General features: G+C 45.7%; 1 protein-coding gene across 5 annotated transcripts in view; it reads right to left on the reverse strand.

The window, feature by feature from the left end:
- d2hgdh (D-2-hydroxyglutarate dehydrogenase) overlaps positions 1 to 20,989 on the reverse strand; it is a 48,688-nt gene extending 27,699 nt beyond the window's left edge. Inside the window, exons 1-6 of one of the 5 annotated variants that reach the window (XM_038816018.1) lie at positions 20,531 to 20,819; positions 18,642 to 19,008; positions 7,707 to 7,764; positions 6,661 to 6,800; positions 5,560 to 5,753; positions 2,084 to 2,252 (exon numbers count right to left, since the gene is read on the reverse strand). In XM_038816018.1, the coding sequence (XP_038671946.1) occupies positions 2,084 to 2,252; positions 5,560 to 5,753; positions 6,661 to 6,800; positions 7,707 to 7,764; positions 18,642 to 18,969 (889 nt within the window). In that variant the 5' untranslated portion in view covers positions 18,970 to 19,008; positions 20,531 to 20,819. Of the gene's footprint in view, positions 1 to 2,083; positions 2,253 to 5,559; positions 5,754 to 6,660; positions 6,801 to 7,706; positions 7,765 to 18,641; positions 19,009 to 20,530; positions 20,821 to 20,888 lie in introns of those variants that run through there. The other 4 variants (XM_038816015.1, XM_038816016.1, XM_038816017.1 and 1 more) reach the window with 4 other exon arrangements.
- Positions 20,990 to 21,346: the final 357 nt, after the last annotated feature.

The following is a 21,346-nucleotide window of genomic DNA, read 5'->3' on the forward strand; positions in this document are numbered from 1 at the left end:
AACAGGAGACGGTTTGTTTTGGGTTTTGCAAGTGTGGGTTGGTTGAGAATAGTCTGTAATCTGCTTATTATGAGCAACCAAAGGAACTTGCTGTTTGACTGGATTAACCAATCACTGGGGCTGATTGGTAGATCAAATCAAACATAGAACATAGAACAGTACAGCACAGAACAGGCCCTTCGGCCCTCGATGTTGTGCCGAGCAATGATCACCCTACCCAAACCCACGTATCCACCCTATACCCGTAACCCAACAACCACCCCCCCCCCCCCCCACACACACACACACACCCCCCCCCCCCCCCCCCACCCTAACCTTACTTTTTAGGACACTACGGGCAATTTAGCATGGCCAATCCACCTAACCCGCACATCTTTGGACTGTGGGAGGAAACCGGAGCACCCAGAGGAAACCCACGCACACATGGGGAGGACGTGCAGACCCCGCACAGACAGTGACCCAGCCGGGAATCGAACCTGGGACCCTGGAGCTGTAAAGCATTTATGCTAACCACCATGCTACCGTGCTGCCCAAACAGCATGTTTCTTCATGTATCCTGCACAGAAATGTTATTGATTACAGGGTGCTCATCAATCGCTCAAAGTCTTTAATATTTTGGTCCAATACGATGAGTATTTTACAGGGATATAGCACTGTGGCCATCTGGGCATAATAAAAGGGTCATTATATTGTGGAAGGTATTTATGGATACAGGGTAAAGCTAGGCTTAACATTATTCATAAGGCTCATGGCGCCAAGGACCCGGATTCAATCCCGGCTCCAGGTCACTGTCCTTGTGCAGTTTGCACCTTCTCCCTGTGTCTGCATGGGTCTCACCCCCGGAACCCAAAAAGATGAAATGAAAAATGAAAATGAAAATCGCTTATTGTCACAAGTAGGCTTCAAAATGAAGTTACTGTGAAAAGACGGTAGTCGCCATATTCCGGCGCCTGTTCGGGGAGGCTGTTATGGGAATTGAACCGTGCTGCTGGCCTGCCTTGGTCTGCTTTCAAAGCCAGCAATTTAGCCCTGTGCTAAACAGCCTCAGCCGTGCAGATGTGCAGGGTAAGTGGATTGGCCAGGTTAAATTGTCCCTTAATTGGAAAAAAAGAATTGAGCACTCTAAATTTATTTAAAAAAAACATTATTTATAACACTAACATAGGGTAACTTCTGCAAATGAGTTAACAGAAGGTGATTGTTTAAAGGCCAGGCAACAACTGTTTCTTTTTTCCAGTTTGTATTTTTTTAAATTACAAATATTGTGTAAAATTGATCGCTTAAAACTCAAAGTAAGGTCAAAATGTAATGTCTTAATGTAATACAACTGATGATTGTTGTTTGTTTGGAAAACCATTTAATAAGTAGAAATTTGGAAGCTTATAAACACCCTTGCCTAATGGTCGCTTGATGGAACCAGGGATAGGTGGGGAGTTGGACCCCTTCTATAATACAAAACTGTATGGACACTGGAACAGATGGAGGTGCGGAAGCAGGCAGATCCAAGGGGAGACCGGCCAAACATGCTGTTGGGACCTTCCTGCTCTAGAGAGGGCTGCCGGGAGTGAAAATGAGTCAATCATGGACTGTTGCTATCAGAGAACTGAGCCAATCAGAAAGCGTGTACAGAGACCTATTTAAGTAAGGCATTCATTAAACTTGAGGCCATCGCTGCAGCCAGACAAGGAAGGGGGGCAGCCTGGAGAGCTATATGAACAGAAAAATGGAGAAGAATGGATCAACCACCTCATCAAATCTGGTCCTTGGGGAAACTAAGCAACTAAAGCATGGGGTGAGTAGTCACTAGCATAAGTATTATTGAACTGTCTGTAGTAGAAATCAAATAATAAAGTGCAGTTGATTTGGGCAAATTCTCAAGCTTTGGGTCATTGATATCCAGGGTCGACCTCCAAACTTTGGTAGAATAGCCTACAGGATATTGACACAAAGAGGATTTTCACTGGGAACTTTGCTGACTCGGAGCTATCGGCTGAGTGTGATGCCATGCTGGCATGGTCAGACAGCAGTTGTAACACCTTCCTCCAAAATTGTGAATAAATATTATGCCGTTCTCTGCCTTTACCTAGAAGTGCTACACTAACAGCGGCTGATTTCCTTGGACACAGAATAGACACTGCGGTGATGATTCCAAGTGTCCCTTCAGCTCCAATAAAAAGCTGCTTGAGGTCGTAGCCTGTGTTGTCTTTGCGAAGTGACGACAGACAGTTCAAAACTGTTCCATCTGCAAGTACCTGCAAGCAAAAACAGGGTATGAAACAATGGTGTACAACAGTAGTTGAAATAATATTTACCGGCCAACGAGAGCAAGGGTGGAGGTCAGTGGACCCCCTCAGAAGCGTATCAAGAAAATCAATTATGATTTTATTGTTTTTTTAAAACGCCATGTTGTTACTGCTATGGGAACACGGAGAAGGTAAAACTCAAAACATCATTGATTCCCAGGAAGGGCCTGATGCCGTTAAAGAAAAGAAGCACTGCCTCTGGTCCTGAACAGCGTTGGTTAAAAACAGGAACACATGAACAAGATCATTTGGCCCTCTAGCCTGTTTCACTATTCAATAAGATCATGGCTGATTTATGACCTAACTCCATATGCACCCACTTTTACCCTGCATCCAATAATATCTTTGGTTAACAGAAACTAGCAGTCTTAAGATTTAAAGTTAAAAATGGACCGAACATCAATTGCCCTGTGCAAGGAATCAATAGCCTTCCAACCTTCTAGCAGCCTTTGCATGCACAAGTGTTTCCTAAATTCACTCCAGAAAGAACCAGGCCTAACCTTTACTGTTGGGCCTAGTCTTAGTCTTCCCAATCAGAATAAATTGTTTCTCACTATCTACCCTCTCGTTTCTCCTTAATGTCTGAAAACTTTGATCACCTGTTCATCTTCTCAACTCCAAGGAACACAACACTAATTTGTGTAATCTCTCCTGGTAGTCCTGGTATCATTTTGATAAATCTACATGACATACCCTCCGAGGCCAATACGTCCTTTTTTTAAAAAAAAAAGTTTTTATAAATTTAGAGTGACCAATTATTTTTTTTTCAAATTAAGGGGCAACTTAGCATGTCCAATCCACCGAGCCAGCACATCTTTGGGTTGTGGGGATGAGACCCACGCCGACACGGGGAGAATGTGCAAACACCACACGGACAGTGACCTGGGGCAGGGATCAAACCCGGGTTCTTAGCACCATGAGGCAGCAGTGCTAACCACTGTGCCACGTGCCGCCCCCTAATATACCCTTCCTAATGTGTAATGCCCAGAACTGCTCACAGTATTCCAGGTGTGGTCTGACCAGGGCTTTCTCTAGCCCAAGCAGGACTTCTACCGCCTTGTATCCGGGTTCGCTAGATAAAAAAGCAGGCATTCCATTAGCCATTTTGATTATTTTATGCACCTGGATCCGTAAGTCTCTTTGGACCTTCACTGTTTCTAGCTTTTCACCATTTAGATACCCTGAGCTGTACTTCTTTAGCTCAGTTGGCTGGACAGCTGGATCATGATGCAGAGCGAGGCCAGCCGTACCGGCTGAGGTTATTCAAGAAAGCCTTCTCAACCTTGCCCCTCACCTGAGGTGGGGTGATCCTCAGGTTAAATCACCATCAGTCAGCTCTTCCCATCAAAGGGGAAAGCAATCTATGGTCATCTGGGACTATGGCGACTTTTCTTCACTTACCTCTTAGGTCCCTATTAGATTCTTCTGAGCTTTGACAAAGTGTCATCGGACTCGAAACATTAGCTCTTTTCTCTCCCTACAGATGTTGCCAGACCCGTTGAGACTTTCCAGCATTTTCTCTTTCATTTTAGATGATTCTTATCGACGTAAACATGGCAATCATACTCAGGGATTGGTGAAAAAATACTGTGGGTTCTTTATTTGAAGATAAGACAATGGCGGTTTTGTGCTGGCCTTGAGGGGCAGGGCCTGGTCACATTGACAGGTCCAGCTTCTTAGAGATCGGGGTGCCTATTTGGCTCTGTCTAAGTGCTTCCCCTGGTCTTTCCTGGAAGCTCTTCAGATCAAGAGACAGCCTCTTTAAAAAACGGTGGTTAGAAGTAACACCTGCTCAAAAGAGGAAACACTTCAGAGTTAATGGATCCTGAAGAGGTATAAAAACAAACAACGCTAAACCCACCTTTGAAATAGTCGACCTGTCAATCAAGAGGTATGTAAAAGGTAATGGACCGTGAAATTGTATGTAATCAATGCAGCCAAAAGCTTTTAAGCTTCTAAGTATGCTCAGAGGCTTGAAAGAATTAAAGGGGAATAACATTGACGATGAAAAAGATCACTTCAAAGGTTTCCAAAACATTAAAGGGAAGGCTTTTACCTTCATCTACCAGATCATTGATACTGACATGCTGGGAAAGAGTTAAAAGGTTTTAAGGCTACAAAGAAAATACTTTTACCTTCATCTGACAGATCTTTGAAATGGAGAGACATCAAAGAGTTTCAATGCTGCAGAGGGAACTTGACATGCTGAAAGACAGTTTAATGATTTTCAAAGCTAGAGGGAAGAGCTGCCACATGACCCCCATCCTGGGAACGACCCCCGACATTTCATAGAATTCCTACAGTACAGACGTGGGTGAATATTGTGAGCGATCCCACCTAATTGTTCACACTGTGACTCTCCCTTCCCAGTGGTCAAGGGCAGGGGGGTGGAAATCACACCCCCTAATTACATTCAAATAAATGGTAATTAGTTTGGATCTTGCCAGGGGGAGCGGGCTGGGAGACTTGCAACGGGTTTGATGGCCGGCGAAAATCCCGATTTGGCCCACACACCGATTTAACGGGACATCAGGAATCTCGCCTGGGACTAACAGCCCTGGAGAATTGCCCCCTATATACAGATAATGTTTACTGGGGGACTATGAGGCACACATCTGACCTTAATCACTGTTGCTTCAGACTGCCGGCAAATCATGGGATTAATATATCACATCCTGTCAAAATGGTAATGATTGACATGTATTGAAGATATGTTCCCTTAAAAGTGTATGCACATCAAATCACAACAGTCCAAAATTAATGATCTCATACTGGTTTACATTGAAATCCACTTGCTACCATTGACCCACTTTCTCAATCAATGAACATCTCTTTGTATTTTTATACATTTATCTACATGGCTTACAATGCCACCTATCTTTATGTCATCAGCAAACATGGATATGTGGCTTTTTATCCCATAATATAAGTCCTTTATGGCCAGTAGAGAGAGAAAGAGAAAGGGAGGAGGGAAAGATTTTGTGGACGTTTTGGAAGATGGAAAAAGGTCTAACATGGCAGAGAGTTTCCACAGGGGAGAGATTTCCACAGCACAGAGCATTAATGGCTTTGCCACTGATGGGTAAAGCAGAATGAGGGGAAGGGAACAGCTGAGAAACGGTAGCCCAAACTTAAAAGAATAGGAAGTAGGGAGAGTGAAGGATCTGGAAGTGCACTGTTTCAACAGCAGGTACATTTTATAAAACTGTGCCAGTCTGTATCTCATCACTGTCAATGGCCTGTAACTGTCTCTTACCACTTCCAGTCCCAGCACTGTCCCACGCAGGGAGCCATACCTCAGTAGTCTCAGTCCACCAGCATTGGTTGCTACATTCCCACCGATGTGACAGCTACCTTTCGACCCCAGGTCAAGGGGCATGATAAAATTTTGTTCTTCAAGGTAATTGTTCAAGTTTTCCAAAATGCAACCGGACTGGCAGATAAGCACTCCTGAAAACATAGATATACAAGACACATGAGTTTGGCATTGATCCCTGTTCTTATATGTTTGATCCTCTATTTCCTCCTCTCCTGAAATTGCTCTCCGCTCACTGGGACTAAATTCCTTTTAGTAGGGCATCGCCCAAGTGATATTTCATCACATGACCCTGGATGGCGGGGAAAGATCGCAACTTAATTCAGCCACATTTGATCCCACCAGGCTAAATCGCTGGCTTTTAAAGCAGACCAAGCAGGCCAGCAGCACGGTTCGATTCCCGTACCAGCCTCCCCGGACAGGCGCCGGAATGTGGCGACTAGGGGCTTTTCACAGTAACTTCATTGAAGCCTACTCGTGACAATAAGCGATTTTCATTTCATTTCAACGGGTGCAGAGGACGCCGGAAAAACAAGAGATTTGAAGAGTCAAAGAACTCAAAAAGTTAAGTCTGTTTCTCTCCTAACAGATGCTGGCAAGCTTCCTGAATTTTTCTTGTTGCAGATTTTAGCATCCACAGTATTTTGCTCAGTATTTTGCCTGTGCTTTGCAGAAGAAATAACAGGGCAGAAATCAACTGACCGTGTCTTCTTCCCCTCTGACCTGGGAATTCTGAACCCTCCTGTAACCCAGCTGAGAATAGCCAGATCAACACCAAACATGCTGTAATTGGGATTGAATGGTAACTCTGGATGGTGAATCCTGCTATGGCTGTATTCGTAACAAGAGGAGTGCCACTACAATTGGGAAAGGGAGAGTCACAGTGTGAACAATTAGGCGGGATCGCTCACAATATTCAATATTCCAGGAATAATAGGAGTTCCCCTTGGGAGTTCCCCAAGGGTTGAGCGTTGGGAATTATTCACTAGTGAGTTGCCTATGCTTCTATGTACAATTGTGAGTAAAGGAAGTTGTTCTGACCAGAGTTAGCGTTGAAACTGATGATATTGTCCATTTGGGCGGTTGAAACAATGATCTCATCGAACACTGGTACACTCCCTCCCACCAATCCAGTGTTGCCACCCTGAGGATTCACAGCCAGGTTCCGATCATTACAGTATCTGAAGAAAGCAAACAGCCTACCATCACAGACAATCACATACTATCATTTCTAATTGTAAACAGAGACAAACACACTGTGAGCATTCGTGCCAATCTCGCTGTGATACTAATGTCAATTGTACAGTTTCAAAGAATAATTGAATGGATACAGTACTGAAGGAAATTGTTTGGCTTACTGTGTCTGTGCCGGCTTTCAGCACGAGGAGCTCCCCTGGTCCCAGCCCCGTACCTTTTCCCCACAGCCTTACAAATGATTAATTATTAGTTCGTACTATATGTTATTAATACTTCTTAATACTTATAAACAACGGTACAGTAGCACAGTGGTTTGCACTGTTGCTTCACCGATCCAGGGTCCCAGGTTCGATTCCCAGCTTGGGTCACTGTATGTGCGGAGTCTGCACGTTCTCCACGTGTCTGCGTGGGTTTCCTCCAGGTGCTCCGCTTCCCCCCCCACAGTGCAAAGCTAGTGCAGGTTAGGTGGATTGGCCAAGCTAAATTGCCCTTAGTGTCCAAGACGGTTAGGTGGGTTACTGGGATGGGATGGAGGTGTGCTCTTTCCAAGGGCCGGTGCAGACTCGATGGGTCGAATGGCCTCCTTCTGCATTGTAAATTCTATGATAAACAGTCAATTACACTGTGAGTGTAAATCCCAATTACAGTGTGATACTCAGTACTATCATGCACCAAGTATACCTTCCAACCATACCCTGCTTTATCCAGTGTGCATAGAGAGACTCAAGCATCCTTGTAATTCACACACGCCATGTTTTATTGTGTATCTGATATGATCAGTTTGGGACACCGTACATATGTTATAAACTAATCCTGGATTTTTTGTGCCTCTGGAATTCAGCCTGTGAGTAACGAAACATTACATGAAAGGATGGTTGAAGGTGCAGTACCTGAGGATCTGAGAAACCTCTTCCGTTGTCCGAGGTCGCAGTAATACCTGGCTGTGGCCTGCAGTTAAAAGACAAAATCAATTTAACAATAATTATGCATTGAGCAAAAATTAGTGAATTATATAAGAAATCACCATTATCAGCATTTTCAGTTACCGTCAGATTATAAAATATCATCTTCTAATGCTAGTTAGCAACCCACAGCATGCCCAGCTCAAGTTATAGACAATCCCAGTCTTTCTAGGTCATGTTTCGCCTGCCTCATTGAATCATCTACAGATATGATTGTGTATCAGGGTTTACTGATTACACAGCAGTAATAATTTGAGATAAAAAGTTAAAGATTCCAGGTTGGTATACAATACGTAAACCATCCGTAGTATTGCAGACTGTGACTCCATTCAGGACAACTAGTATTCTACAAACTACCTAAATCTCTTGATTTGATTCCAGACTGCATCTGCTATACTTTATACATAAATTATCCAAGCCCCTCAATTAAATTCTAGCCTGTAACTCGTTAATCGACATCTAAACTTCCCAAATCACTGGGAAAGGTTCCAGTGTACGACAAATTTCTAGTTTATGGTGCATGTTAATATTTTTGTTTTATATATAATTTTTTATTGGAATTTTTTACAGAAAATATAAAACATAACGACAAACAATTAAATGCAACAAAATAACCCATAATAACTGTAACACCCCCCAGACCGTATCGACGCATGTATCACATCCCCTCACCCCCCCAACCCCAATGAACAACAAAAGAACTTAAAAATAAATTAAAATTAAATAAACAAACATAGTCATCGTCCCCCTCCCCTTTTCCCTCGGGTTGCTGCTGCTACTGTCCCCGTACCCTATCGTTGAGCCAGAAAGTCGAGGAAAGGTTGCCACCGCCTAAAGAACCCTTGTACCGACCCTCTCAGGGCGAATTTGACCTTCTCTAGCTTAATGAAACCTGCCATGTCATTGATCCAGGTCTCCACGCTTGGGGGCCTCGCATCCTTCCATTGTAGCAAGATCCTTCGCCGGGCTACTAGGGACGCAAAGGCCAGGCATGTTAATATTTTAAAGGTAGGATGCCCTAGACAGGGTTAATACCTCCTCACCATGTGCCAGGCTTAGCCTGATACAATTTAAGGTAGTCCACCGGGCACACATGACAGCGGCTAGGATGAGCAGGTTTTTCGGGGTAGAGGATAGGTGTGTGGGAAGCCCAGCAAATCATGTCCACATGTTTTGGGCACGCCCGAAGCTTAGAGGGTTTTCTCAGGGTTTTGCTAAGGCAATGTCCACGGTGCTAAAAACACGGGTGGTGCCGAGTCCGGAGGTAGCGATCTTTGGGAGTGTCAGACGAGCCGGGAGTTCAGGGCGCGAAAGAGGCTGACGTCATAGCCTTTGCCTCCCTGGTAGCCTGGAGACGGATCTTGTTAATGTGGAGGGACTCAAAGCCCCTGTGTAGAGACCTGGGTTAGTGACATGGCTGGGTTTCTCAGTCTCGAGAAAATAAAGTTCACCTTAAGAGACTCAATGTTAGGGTTCACCCGGAGGTGGCAGCCGTTCGTCAACCTTCTCGGGGAAAAATAAAATGTCAGCAGATGCAGTATTCCAAGCGGGGGGAGGATTGTTGTTGTATGGTTGAGGTGCGTGAAGATTGGGGGGGGGGGGGGGGGGATGTTTATTTTACCATGTTAATGACATTGTTTATGTTACTGTTATAAACATTTTTAAATACCTCAATAAAATATGAAAAAATATATATTTTAAAGGTAATGTTTAGTTCTGGGAAGATAGTTGTTTTGAAGATAATGTAACTAAAATGCTGCGCTTCAGAAATTGCCGGAATACCTAAAAGAAAATGACCGTTCAGAAGGTTACCCATGTTTGTTGAATAGAGATGCACCAGCTTACTTAGCTGGAAAACTGGGGACATGACATGTCTACACTGTTTGCAAAGAATGCATGTTTTCAAGATAAAGATATATAGTTTTTTGAAGAATAAAGGAATAAAGGGTTATGGTGTTCGGGCAGGAAAGTCCACAAAAGATCAGCCATGATCTCATTGAATGGTGGAGCAGGCTTGAAGGGCCAGATGGCCTACTCCTGCTCCTAGTTCTTATTATGTTCTTATGTCAAGTACAGTCCAGAGAATGCTTTGTTTTGGGTCTTAGAGCTCAATTAGTTTAAAAACATTCAGTGAACCCTGTAAAACTAAGTCGCCGTAGAAATGGTTGGAGCTTAAGTAGGTTCTCGCGTTTCAATTTATCTGTATTTGCTGGTTGCAGTTTGGACCTTGTGTGGTGTGCCGCTCATTTGGAAGCTGTTGCCAGACTGTGAGAAACTAGGCCTCAGTCCGGGGCAGCTGGGAAGGTGATAGAAATTCACTGGCCCCGTGTTCAAGAGAATTTAGGGCCAAACGAATGCCTGGGATCCATTTATAGTTTGGTGAAGCTGGGAGACTGGAGGTCAGAGAAACCCCGGGGCAGTGTCAGCTTAGTGATGCTAGCAGTTTGCTAAAAAGCTGCAATTGTGCCGGTAATTAGAGGCGGAAGTTCAGTTTTGTAAATCCTGTGGAACTCAATCTCAGGGGGAGAGATTGAACCATCAGAAGGTGAGCAGTTGATGAGTCAGTCCAGGTCGGAGCAGCTTTTGAGCGAATTCAGAGACTAGATCGTCAAAGGTGAACTGTTGAAATTACTCGAGAGCATTAATTAGATTACGTTTCCAAAGTATATTTTTTATGCAAAACAAGTACAGTATAGAACAAGAATTATTGCAAATATAAGAATAAAAAGACAATTTACAAACAAACCAAAGAAGAATCAAATAACTTAAAACTCTATCCCTAATAACTCTAACAGTTGACAGCATCTAGATCATTGAAAAAGATAAACGATTGTCATCTGATAGATCTGTACTTGGTTAACTTATCTTATGTGTCGCCGCACTCCTATATTACTCGTCAGAACATAAAACTGAGCTCATGCGTGGAGTAAATTGTAGCTTTATTCAGTCAGTTTTAAAATGTCTCTTGATCAGGTCAATTTATAGAATTTACAGTGCAGAAGGAGGCCATTCGGCCCATCGAGTCTGCACCGGCTCTTGGAAAGAGCACCCTACCCAAGGTCAACACTCCACCCAACACTAAGGGCAATTTTGGACACTACGGGAAATTTATCATGGCCAATCCACCTAACCTGCACATCTTTGGACTGTGGGAGGAAACCGGAGCATCCGGAGGAAACCCACACACACACGGGGAGGATGTGCAGACTCCGCACAGATAGTGACCCAAGCCGGAATCGAACCTGGAACCCTGGAGCTGTGAAGCCATTGTGCTATCCACAATGCTACCATGCAGAGTTTTAGAAAGTTTGTTTTGTCCAAGCAAACACAGATGATGGAGTTGAATTCAATACAGATTGCAGTTCTTGATAATTTCTTCAAATCAAAATACTCAATACAGAGAATTTGGAAATAAACAAAATGGCTTTCAAAGCAAAGCACAGGAACTAGCTAAAGAAATTAAGTAAGATGATCCCGGGATGAATTGTTCAAAACCGGCACCTAGCTTTAAGGTAACTCAGAACATCAATGTTCTGTCCCCTTTCTGGCTGTGTTTGGGTCATAATAATTATAATGTGGAGATGCCGGCGTTGGACTGGGGTGAGCACAGTAAGAAGTCTTACAACACCAGGTTAAAGTCCAACAGGTTTGATTCAAACACGAGCTTTCGGAGCGCAGCTCCTTCCTCAGGTGTTCATTCTTATAGTTCATTATAGTTCATTCAATTCGATTGAAATGTCTGTCCATCAAATTTTGATATGGCGCGACTGAGATATTTCGTTCCCACCAAACTTTATCCGTTGTCATGAAAACTGGACCAGGAACGTTGCCCAGATTTTCATACTAATGAATGTGTCCTTGCTTCTGTCTGGCCTGTTTTAATCTGATCATTCTCATGCTATTCAGCAGTTCTCACTGTCATGCTTGAACTGCGTAACCTTGATAAACCATTTAAATGAATCATTTTAATTCTGAACCATTTCTTCCTTTAAACTTATATATTAAAAGTTAAGATTTCTATCACCATCTCAGGTAAAATCGTGCAACAGAACGTCCGATGGTAAATTTAATTTTCTCCAAATACCAAAAGGACATTAAGTCTCCTAACCAGCCAGAGGCACTGGGCAGAGCAGGAGATCTCTAACCGAGCAGTATCCGCCTGAAGCTATCAATGAAGCAAAGGCGATAACGTACGCCTCTATCACAGAGTGAATTGCCAGAGAGTCCAAAATTACAAATATCGCCACCAGTGGGCATGGCTGTAAATCTAATTGGAGAATATTTTAGACATAGTGTTAAAAAAGGAAGCTCAGTAGCTGGCGAGTCTTGGCAGGACCAAAACATACGAGTGCGATCTGCGGGGTCAAGAGAACAGCGGTCACATTTGTTGCCAACATTCTGGAAAAACCTGCTCACCGAGCTTGGTCAAGTGTGTCCTCTGTAGCACTTTGAACAGAATTAGATTCAACCAAGCACATGAGGACATGGAGTTAACTCTGTATAGGGCCTCGCTTCTAAGTATGGGGTCCAGTTCACTCTCCCATTTCACCATTACCCTGTTCAGTGGGGAGGGATCGGATGAGGGAATGTGGCCATAAGACGTAGGGGCAGAATTAGGCCACTTGGCCCATCGAGTGTACTCCGCCATCCAATAATAGCTGATATTTTTCTCATCCCATTCTTCTGCCTTCTCCCCATAACCACTGATCCCCTTATTAATCAAAAACCTATCTATCTCTGTCTTAAAGACACTCACTGATTTGGCCTCCACAGCCTTCTGCGGCAAAGAGTTCCACAGATTCACCACCCTCAGGCTGAAGAAATTCCTCATCATCTCTGTTTGAAAGGATCGTCCCTTTAGTCTGAAGTTGTGTCCTCTGGTTCTATTTTTTCCTACAAGTGGAAACATCCTCTCCACGTCCACTCTACCTAGGCCTCGCAGTATCCTGTAAGTTTCAAAGATCCCCCCCTCATCCTTCTGAACTCTAACGAGTACAGACCCAGAGTCCTCAACCGTTCCTCATACGACAAGCTCTTCACTCCAGGGATCATTCTTCTGAACCTCCTCTGGATCCTTTCCAAGGCCAGCACATCCTTCCTTAGATGGGGGGCCCAAAACTGCTCACAATACACTGAATGCGGTGTGTCCAGAGCCTTAGATGTACATCCCTGGTCTTGTATTCTATCCCTCTCAACATGAAATGCCATATAAATCTGACTGCCAAAATTACAAAGGGGTTTCTCTACTCTCTGTCACGGGAATGGTCATCGCGAGAATCCTCATCAACTGCTTCCTACCAGTGGCTGAAGAATTCCTCCCTGGATCTCAGTGTGGCTTCCGGTCATCAAGAGGCACAATGGACATGATGTTCAGCGTGTGACAAAGCCAGAAGAAGAACAGCATCAACCTCTGTACATGCCCTTCTTCCATCTCGCAAAGGCCTTTGACTCAATCAATCGTGAGGGACTGTGGTACATCCTCCTCAAATCCGGCAGCCTACAGAAATTAGTCACTATTCTCTGCCTGCTCCACGATAACATGCAAGCCGTGATCCTCACCAAAGGAACCACAGACAGACCTAATATGTGTCACACTGGGGTCAAACAGGGCTCCGTCATCGCACCAACGCTCTTCTTCATCTTCCTTGCAGCAACACTCCACCCCAGCACCCTGAAGATCCCTGCTGGAGTAGAGTTAACCTACGGACCAGCGAGAAACTGTTCAACCTTCGATGTCTCCAAGACCAACTTCTGTCATCGAGTTTCAGTACGCAGCCGATGCCTGTGTGCGCGCACACTCAGAGCCCGAGCTACAAACCATCGTCGACGCATTCACTGAGGTATATGAGAGAACGGACCACAGACTAAACATCAGAAAACAAAGGTTCCCCACCAGCCCGCTCCTGCCACACAAAACTGCTCCCTGACCATCAAGATCCACGTGAGCTCCTGGACAATGTGGATAATTTCTCAAACCTCAAGAGCCTTCATTTGGCACGAACAGATAGCGACAACAAAATCCAGCATCAAATCCAATGCGTCACTGCAGTCTTTCATGTCTGAGGAACAGAGTGTTTGAAAACTGAGACCGCAAATCGAGCACCTAGCTCCTGGTCACTGTCCTCCTGCATGCATCAGAAACATGGGTAATGTACAGCAGACATCTCAAATCCTTGGAGAGATATCACGAATGCTGCCTCTGCAAAATCCTGCAAATCCACTGGCAGGATAGGTGTACCAAGGTGAACGTACTTGCCCAAGTCAATACCCTTGAGGCACTGGTCACCCTCGGCCAGCTGAGATGGGCACACCACATTTTCTTCATGCCCGACACAAAATTCCTGAAACAAGTTAGGGGCAGCATGGTAGCATGGTGGTTAGCATCAGTGCTTCACAGCTCCAGGGTCCCAGGTTCGGTTCCCGGCTGGGTCACTGTCTGTGCGGAGTCTGCACGTCCTCCCCGTGTGTGCGTGGGTTTCCTCCGGGTGCTCCGGTTTCCTCCCACAGTCCAAAGATGTGCGGGTTAGGTGGATTGGCCATGCTAAAATTGCCCGTAGTGTCCAAAAAAGTAAGGTTAAGGGGGAGTTGTTGGGTTACGGGTATAGGGTGGATACGTGAGTTTGAGTAGGGTGATCATTGCTCGGCACAACATCGAGGGCCGAAGGGCCTGTTCTGTGCTGTACTGTTCTCAATTCTCTCAATTCTCAAGTTCTCTCCTCCGAGCTCCGCAATGGCAAGCGATCACGAGGAGGGAAGAGGAAATGCTCCAAGGACACTCTGAAAGTCTCCATAAATAAATGCAACATTCCCATCGACATGTCGGAATCTCTTGACGTATAACGCACTAACTGGAAAAGAAACATCCGTAAAGTCGCCACTCACCTTTAGCGTCACAGGGTGGAGCAAACGGAGGCAAAACGTAAACAGCGGAAAAAGGCAGATCCAGAGCGTCCCACCCATCTCATCAAATACCACCTGCCGAACATGTGACAGAGTCTGCGGATCCAGGATTGGACTATTCAGCCACCGCAGAACCCTCCTCTCTGGGGTGGAAGTAAGTCATCCTTAACCCTGAGGGACTGCCCAAGAAGAAGATGATAGGTCTGAAACAGATCCGCTGCCTGGCCGAGCGGAGGAAAGAATCCTCTCCAGTAAGGTGGAGCCAGAGGAAAGGAAAGGAAAGCTGAACGGCTGAAATCGCGAAAGTAGCGAAAAAGATAGCTGAAATTTGTCCACTATTTCTCCAAAACTGCCAAACCTCCCTCCTGTAAACAGGTTACTGGAGTCCATTCAACTTCCACAAGTTAAAGGTTGAGTCCAGCCTTGAAAGTAAGAAAAGGTGGTTGTTACAGATCGGGGCCAGTGAAGACAAGGACAGGAATTTGAAATGTTGTCGGAGCTGTTTCCAGATTTTAAGAGAGGAAACCACCAACGGATTCGAGGAAACCCTAACGGAAGGGCAATAGTGCAGTAACTATGGCCAGGAGAGTGCATGTAGTGCAGAAGCGAGACTCCATTTGGCCCCAGATTGAATTGGGATCATTGATCCACAGTGGAAGGGGAGATGGAGACGGGCCTATTTAATTTAATGTCGTCGCCAATTGAGGTGGACAAGCACTCTCAAAATTTTTTACTGGTCAGTAGAGTAATATCCAACCTCCAGGGTGGATGTCGGGTGGGGCGGACTCCAGCAACAGAAGTGTGGGGCGTGGTCAAGAGGTTACAATTGCTGAGTAGGGAGGCGCCTCCACCAATGGGAGGAGGGTCCTATCCAGAATGAAAATATCAAGAGTACACATGGTGAACATGAGAGAAACAGGAGAAATCCCTGCCTTTTGGATGCAAAAAAAACACCAGGGGTCTCGCCCTCCCATCTGAATCATGAAGAAAGATAAAGTCCTGCACACCCCCGACGGGACAAAAGATTTGGGTTTTGAGCGATCGACTTTTGGGTCCAGAACACATGGATGCACATTCTCACCCATCATTTTGTGGAACAGAGAAATACTAGTAGGTGCCATCTTCGCTCCCCTCCGGTAACCCCACAACACAAACATTTTGCCTTCTGGATTTGTTTTCTAGGTCGCAAAGCTTAGATGTTAATGTCCTGTCATCCTTGATCACAGCGGCAAGATTGGACTCCAAGGAAGTGAACCTATCACTATGGTCAGACAATGCAGCCTCCATGCTCTTGATTGTGGCTCCTTGTGCTTCAATGATCTGGCTGGTGATTTCGAGAACTGAACGAATTAGGGCCGAGACCTCCTCGATTGATCTTTTAAGCTCCAAAGTCAAGCTTGTCAATATTTTTCGAGTTCAACCACCCAAGGTTTTGCTCAGCGCTTCAGCCATTAGTGGAGTGGCTGGAGAAGAAGCTGCCGTCGCCACGGGCGGCACAGTGGTTAATACTGCTGCCTCACAGCTCCCGGGTCCCAGGTTCAATTCCGGCCTCGGGTGACTGTGTGGAGTTTGCATTTTCTCCCCGTGCCTGCGTGTTTCCTCCGGGTGCTCCGGTTTCCTCCCACAGTTGAAAGATGTGCAGGTTAGTTGGATTGGCCATGCTAAATTGCCCTAGTGTCCAAAGGTTAGGTTGGGTTACTGGGTTATGGGGATAGGGTGGAAGCCTGGGCTCCAGTAGGGTCCTCTTTCCAAGGGCTGGTGCAGACTCGATGGGCCGAGTGGCCTCCTTCTGTACTGTAAATTCTATGATTAACCCCAGTTGAACCGTGGGAGACTTCAGAGTCTGTCGGCGAAATTGGGACCAATTCCTTTCCAGCTTTAACTCTCCTGGGCATCGCAGAGATGAGGGAACGCTATTCAGATAATTTCAGAGTTTTTCAGTGAGTTAAAGACCCGTGGCGCTGGGAAAAAGGGTAGAAAGGTCAGGATTCCAGTGGGAGCTACCTTGTATGAGTCTTTCCCTCACGTCGCGCCAACGCAAGCCTTAATGAGATTTTGTGATTCACAGTGGTCACTGATGTTTGAGCGGATTGCTGAGGAATCTATGGGATCTCTTTTGGCTGCATGTACGATTTAATGTAGTGTATTTGATCATAGCTTTCCTGTTCATTCACATGTGCCTCATGTTAATTCTGCATGTTAGAGTATAAGACAGATATTGTAGGTTGTTTTACTTTTCTGGTTCTGTATAGCAAAGTTTCTTTTGTTTCTTTAAAACCATGTAATCTTGTGGCTATATTCTCCGAGTGCGTAACTGTGCAACTTTGTTTTTAAACAAAGTTTACTGGTCCCTAACCATATCATAACAAGCCTGTAACCCACTCTCAGGGTATCTGTTATTCTACACATAAACTAGCCAAATCCCTCAATTGTATTCCAGTCGGTAGCACACCCCTGGTCATCAGTTACTCAATATATATATGTATACATTCTGCAAATACTCTTGATTTTATCTCAGCCTTCAACTCAATCCCATTCATCTATTATTCTATAAATAACTACTCAAACCTGTTGATTAGATTCCAGCCTGTAACTCATTCTCGGGTATTCTTAATTTTAGACATAACAGCTGAACGTTTACCAGCCGCCCGGAGCTGGGTTGGGCTGTAAAATGGAAGCCCACCTCTTCCAGCTGCCATGAGATATTTTGAAAGGTAGAAACAGCACCAGCACCACTTCACCAGCATCGGAATGGCTCCCACAAAACATATGGAGACAACCATGTACTGAGGGTGGCTTTGCTGGGTTGTGGGACGGAGGAAGGGTTATTTCCTTCCCAGACATTCCATATCCTGTGGGAGGTCCCCCATCCTCCCCCCCCACAATGCCTGCCCCTGCCATTCCGACACCACCACTGGATGGTTCACCCCTACGTTTGCCAGAATCTGCTTGCCTGGCTCGGTATGTTAAAAACGTTCTCCCGGCTCTACGATAGCACCTCAACGTAAAGATGCCCTCTCCTTCTCCTGGCATGGCTGCTTCTAACAGTGGGACTATCGGTGCTCCCAAATTGCTGGCACATTGATTTGGTCATCAGCTTGGAGAGGCAGGCCACCGTACTGAATGGCATGGTGGTACTGTCAGCAGGTAGCTCCTTAATTGGACACTGCCGGTAAAATCCACTCCACAGTACTGCAATTCACCCATGCCAGTTTAGGACCCACATTTGGTCCCAGTGGCAGGACCCACAGCATTCCAGTAAAAATCCGGCCAAAGTACTTGAAATCATGATTAGTTACAACGGCTTTACAGCAGTTGCAGAATTGCCCTTCCAGTTGGTTGGCGAGATCGTACTGCTGGCTTGGCACCTGATACCCTTTTCATTTCTCCTTCCCCCATCCCTTTATCAGGGGCCTTTAGCTATCATCCCCCCACCTCCCTAAAACCTCTTCTCTCCTCCCTCTGCCCATTAAAAGAGACTAAAATCCCATCTTTTCAACCAAGCTTACAGTCACTCTTTCTGATCTCCCTCTTCGTGGCTCAGTGTTGGCTCCCTTACTTTCATTGTGAAGTGACTTTTTAAAAAAATATGCTCAAGGCATCGTATTACTGCAAGTTGCAGTCCTCATGCTCCCATTAATCAATTGGTACTTTGCTTAGATCACAACCTGTAACACACACTTGGGCATCATTTATTCCACACATAAACAACTAAAACGTAGTTAAATTCAAATGCAACACACCTAAAAGGTCAAGACTTACTTTGCGCACAAGACAAGCTCAGGACAGCTTCCCCTGTTTCACAGAGAAATGTCTGATCTCCGCTAACCCCTATCCACCCATGACCAACCTGACTACAAGATAGAGAATTTACCCACATGACAAACTATGAGATCATCCTGTTCCCTCACACTTTGGGGATTCCCATACCTTGCTGGTACCCAATAGGAAATGCAGTCTTACCTCGCAATGTCCGTAGCCAGTCTACATTGCTGGCTTCCAGAATGTCAAGATCAGTTACCAGACGACCCGGCAGCAGACCATCAAAGAACACCATGTCTTCCTTTGTGACAGCAGCAAACCCTAACCGTTGGACATTGTATCGCATATGCGTGAACTCCACGTCTTGGCTCCTGTATTTCGTGGTCCAGTGGAAATGTCTCCTTCTTGACTGCAGCTGGCCACTGTGTTTGCTGAACATGGATGGCTTGGAGAAATGGGCTGAAGACGCCATAGCTTTTCTGCCAGAGAGAAGCAGCCATCGTTTGAACTGAGCTCTATAACGCTGCATTGCAGAGCACAGGAGGACAGCTGAACAAGCCCTAAAAACCTAATGTATGGAAGACAAAGATACAAGTAATGAGAACCAATGGCAGGAAGATGGAGGAACAGCCCAACAGAATCTAATTCGGGCAGTAGTGAGGGAAATGTTGTGAAAATCCAATGACAGGAGGATGGAGAGCAAGACCATGATATACTAATCATAGAAACACAGATATTTACTGAACCGGAGCCCATTCAGCCCATCAAGTCTGCACTGGTTGAACAACAGCTCCCAGTCTAATCCCACTTTCCAGCTCTTGGGGCTGTGTCCCAAATCTAAATGTAAACCGTACAGATCGAAACGTATGTTACAAAGAGATATTTATAAATTATGAATGTGGAAAATTTATTTCAATATTGGCAAATGTGTAATCAAACTCTTCAGGCCCCAAAAGGACCAATTTGACGTACTCTTCAAATGGTGAAAAGCTAGAAACGATGGGAGGTCCAAAGAGACTTTGAAATCCTGGTGCAAAGATGATTAAGATGTCCTGAACAGTTAAGAGAAAGTCAGCAGAAAGGCTAGTGGAATGCTGACTTTTATATCTACAGGACTAGATGACAAGGGCACAGGGGTGGCATGATGGTTAGCACCTCTGCCTCACTGCGCCAGGGACCCAGGTTCAATTCCAGCCTTCTGTGACTGTCTGTGTGGAGTTTGCACTTGTTCCCCGTGTCTGTGTGGGTTTCCTCCCACAGTCCATAGATGTGCGGGTTAGGTGGATTGGTCATGTAAACTGCCCCTTAGGGCCCAAAAAGGTTGGGCGGGATTACGGGATAGTGTGGCGCTCTTTCGGAGGGGTCAATGCAGACTTGTTTTGCCAAATGGCCTCCTTCTTCACTTTAGGGATTCTATGATTCTGGATGTTAGTTATACAAAGCCCTGGTCCTCCCACAGTGGAACTCACACAGCTTTGGAAGGATGCCTCAACCTTGAGGTGAGGGTATTCACCAGAATGATATGTGGGCTCCTAGGGTTACATTTTGAGATTATAGAAACTGGACTTTTGTTCCCTGGAATTTAGACGTTTAAGGAATAATTTGATCCGATAATTCAAGATATTAAAAGAGTGAGTAGATAGATATGAACAACTTCTGCTGGTTGTGGAGTCTTGGATTAAGGGGTCAGAGTCAGAAATTAGAGTCAAAGGAGTAAAATTTGGGAACATAACAGATGGTAAAAGGTTGATCTTAATTGCACAATTAATGTTAGATCAATTTTAGATTTATCTGGAGCGGTTTCTGTTTGTTAAACCCGCAGGTTTGAGAGTCTCGTAGCCTTGGTATCCAGGCGGGATAGCAGTTTTTGTGTGTGGGTGGCTTCCTCCTGTTCCCCTGGTAAAGGCAGGACGGGCTGGGCCCGGGGATCCAGGCTCCCTGCCAGAGCCGGGCCCTTTCCCGGGACACAGGCCCCGGGGCCACGCTCCTTCGCACCGCCCGGGCGCTGCCGGAACCGACGCTCGCTCCCCGCCCCGCAGCAGCGGCTCAAGAGGGCCGGGGGGGATGCCGGGGTTCCCGAGCGCACCTACCCGAGTCAGAACCGAACCGCAGCCTCGCCCGGTGCAGGGAAGGGGGGTGGGGAGTGAACATGCCGGGGTAAGGCAGAATGAGGAAGGTGGAAAATAAGGGCGGAGGAAAGGAGAGTGCGGCTGAGAGGAGGAGATGTGGAGTGAGTGAGGGGGGGGAGATGGAGTAGGTGTGAGGGAGAAGAGTGAGAGGCAGGGGAAGACTGGAGGGAAGTGTGCGAGCCTGGGGATAGAGCTGGGAAGGGAGACTCAGGGAATTGGGTAGAGAGTTAAGGACAGGCAGGAGGCTAAAAAGAAGTGGTGTGTGTGTGTGGGGTCAGGCGGAGAGTGAGGTGGGGATTCATTCATTCATGACGCTTGCCAGACCAGCAGTTATTGTCCACCACTAATTGCCCTTGAGAAGCTGGTGGCGAGCTGCCTTCTTGAACTGCTGTGGTGCAGGAACACCTTCTGTGCTGTTTGAGAGTGAGTTCCAGTATTTTGACCCAGTGACCGAACAGCAATATACTTCCAAGTCAGGATAGTGATGGCTTGGAGGGGAACTTCGAGGTGATGGTGTTCCCATTTGAAAAAATGAAAATGAAATGAAAATCACAAGTAGGCTTCAATGAAGTTACTGTGAAAAGCCCCTAGTCGTCACATTCTGCCGCCTGTCCGGGGAGGCTGGTATGGGAATCAAACCGTGTTGCTGGCCTGCTTGGTCTGCTTTAAAAGCCAGCAATTTAGCCGAGTGAGCTAAACCAGCCCCTGTTTGTGTGCTGCCCTTGTATTTCTAGATGGATTTGGAAAATGGTGTATCAGGAGGCTTGAGTTCCTGCC

This window comes from Scyliorhinus canicula, chromosome 13, assembly GCF_902713615.1.
Source record: "Scyliorhinus canicula chromosome 13, sScyCan1.1, whole genome shotgun sequence".
NCBI lineage: Eukaryota > Metazoa > Chordata > Chondrichthyes > Carcharhiniformes > Scyliorhinidae > Scyliorhinus > Scyliorhinus canicula.